Genomic DNA, 2,507 nt, shown 5'->3' with positions numbered 1-2,507 from the left:
CCAGAGGTTTTTGCAAATGTAAGGAGATGTTTCGTAGACAGGCTCCATATTTGCCAAGAACATCTGGGTGTACAATTTGAGCATCTATTATAAACAATTTTAAATGTAAAAATACAAAATTCCAAAATTTAATTTCAATGTTTTTTTCTTGAAAACGAATAACGATTTTTTAATTTTTTTACGGAAAGTCAGTGTCAAAAGAGCTTTCAAACGAAGTATCACACGCCCTGTAGTGACACTTAAAATTTCAAAGTTGATACCTCGATCTACGAAGGGGTGGCAACTACAAAATAAGTAATGATGTAAGTCGACGTCCTCCTCAAATTAAAAATCGATGTGTTTTTGTAATTTTTTCTACTGTTCTACTTCTACTGTCAGTGGTAATCATCATCCTCATCGTAGGAAAGGGCTTTCAAACCCACTCCGATGGGCTGGACATAGCTGTCATAGTATGCCTAATATTGACGTGGACAACTGATCTCTGCAGTTCATCGCAGACCATCGGTGAAGCCATCGACTGTGTGCTCCCGTTCCAATTCATTCTTCTGATACTAGAAGGATTATCGCTGGTATCTACGGCGGCGTATATATTGACGTATGCTAACATTACTACAGACATCATAGCAAATATCCTTGGATGTGTTACTGGAATCTTGTACTTCGTGGATGCCGTTGTGAGTTTTCAAGCTTACGAAATATGCAAATAGACAAATGACTTCTCTTCCGACTGCTTGACATTTGCGAAGAAGTCAGCTGTAGGAGATGTTGCTCGATTGAAATGATCTCTGTAAGTGGCGACAAACTTAATTTCTATGTGCGTTTCTCTTGTTTAACAGTTAACGTTTATATTACTATACAGGGTGTCCCATATAGGCCGTCAGCCCGCTGCAAAAAAACCGTATGATTTCTCCACGTATGCCTTTCAAGGTAAAGGTAATTATGCGCATGCTGACCAATGAACAAGTACAATTAGCCGGTAGCCGTGGAACATGCTCCGGTAAAGGTAATTGTTAATTGGAAAAAAATCGCGTTTTACAATTATATTTACACGTATGCCGAGCGTACTAAACAACAATTAATTGGAAAACGGTCGGCATACAGGCAGAGTGGAACCGAAGGGACGGGTGACGCCTTTAAAAGTGTAAATAAATATTGCATTTGTAAGTGATAGTTACACGTATGCCTATTCGAAATTCAATGGTTTTTGGAATAAAGTGCACAATTTCCAAAGGGCATACGGTTCCCGAAGGTCTTATTAATTTCACACATGACTGTGTATTAATTGCACAGGTATGACAATGACAGTTACGCGTATGCCCTTTTAATATATCATCCATTATGTTGAGATTCGTTATAAAAATCATCGGCATACAGTTTGTAAGGGATCTACCTGGTGGCATACGCGAGAAAAGAGTGCATATTTTTTGGTTATGTTCCAACGATAGTGCCACGTATGTCATTGTTATTTTTGTTAAATATTGACCTAATTATGCCTGTTTGACAAACGGGATACGAATCGATTGGAACAAAATTGATTTTATCTTATAAGACAACCGCGCGAATTACCAAACGTATTGTAAACCATAGTGTCACGTATGCCATTGTTATTTGTCGGTAAATATTGGCGTAATTTTGCAAGTTTCTCAACCGCATAAGGATCTGACGGGATTAAAATATTCGATATATAAATTATATTATTTCGAAGTACTATATATCATGCTTATTTACTGAGCAGTAAATTACATTGACATAGAAACACATTAACAAAGAAGAAAACTTAAGTCAAATAAACAATCTACTTTTTTTTAGCCGAAAAAAACATTTCATTTTATTCGTTGCAGCTTTTGAAGGCAGGATCGATTTCATTTGTCATAGAAGTGTCATACGAAAATGAAAATTTCGACCTCTTTCCCGATATGTCAAAATATATTAGAAATAAATCTGTAAATACTTGTCTGAAAGAGGTCTAACAATGACAAGACGTCTTATTAATAAAAAAAACCTTCTTTTCGTTTTTTAATAGTACTTCTCTTATTATTAGAGATGGACCCAACAAACCTTATATGACTATGCTCGACAGGGAGCGTTCTATCCAAATATGAAAAAAATATGCAGGATGTTCCATGTAAATTAACAAAGTTAACATCCGCCGCCATTTTGATTAGACTTCATTATTCGTTTTTCTACTATCATTTTCGAAATCTTCCAGTTTTTTTAGAATGGGTTCCACGATAACCGTATGCCCTTTAAGAAATCAAAAGTCCGTGATAAAACAGTCATTTTGCAATCTTAATTTAATTTGGCATTATCATTGTCATACCTGTGCAAATAATACACAGTCATATAGGTGTGAAGTTAATAAGACCTTCGGAAACCGTATGCCCTTTGGAAATTGTGCACTTTATGCCAAAAACCATTGAATTTCGAATAGGCATACGTGTAACTATCATTTACAAATGCAATATTTATTTACAATTTTAAGGGCGTCACCCGACCCTTCGGTTCCA

At 35.9% G+C, this 2,507-nt stretch overlaps 1 protein-coding gene across 1 annotated transcript in view; it reads left to right on the top strand.

The window, feature by feature from the left end:
• The window catches only part of LOC111693161, a 4,613-nt gene extending 3,906 nt beyond the window's left edge, over positions 1-707 (top strand). Inside the window, exon 4 of the mRNA XM_023457347.1 lies at positions 379-707. Within this exon, the coding sequence (XP_023313115.1) occupies positions 379-707 (329 nt within the window). The remainder of the gene's footprint in view (positions 1-378) is intronic.
• The last annotated feature ends 1,800 nt before the right edge of the window (positions 708-2,507 follow it).

This window comes from Anoplophora glabripennis, unplaced genomic scaffold, assembly GCF_000390285.2.
Source record: "Anoplophora glabripennis isolate ALB-LARVAE unplaced genomic scaffold, Agla_2.0 scaffold159, whole genome shotgun sequence".
NCBI lineage: Eukaryota > Metazoa > Arthropoda > Insecta > Coleoptera > Cerambycidae > Anoplophora > Anoplophora glabripennis.
Note: the sequence above shows the minus strand (reverse complement) of the source record. Positions and strands in the feature narration are given on the sequence as shown.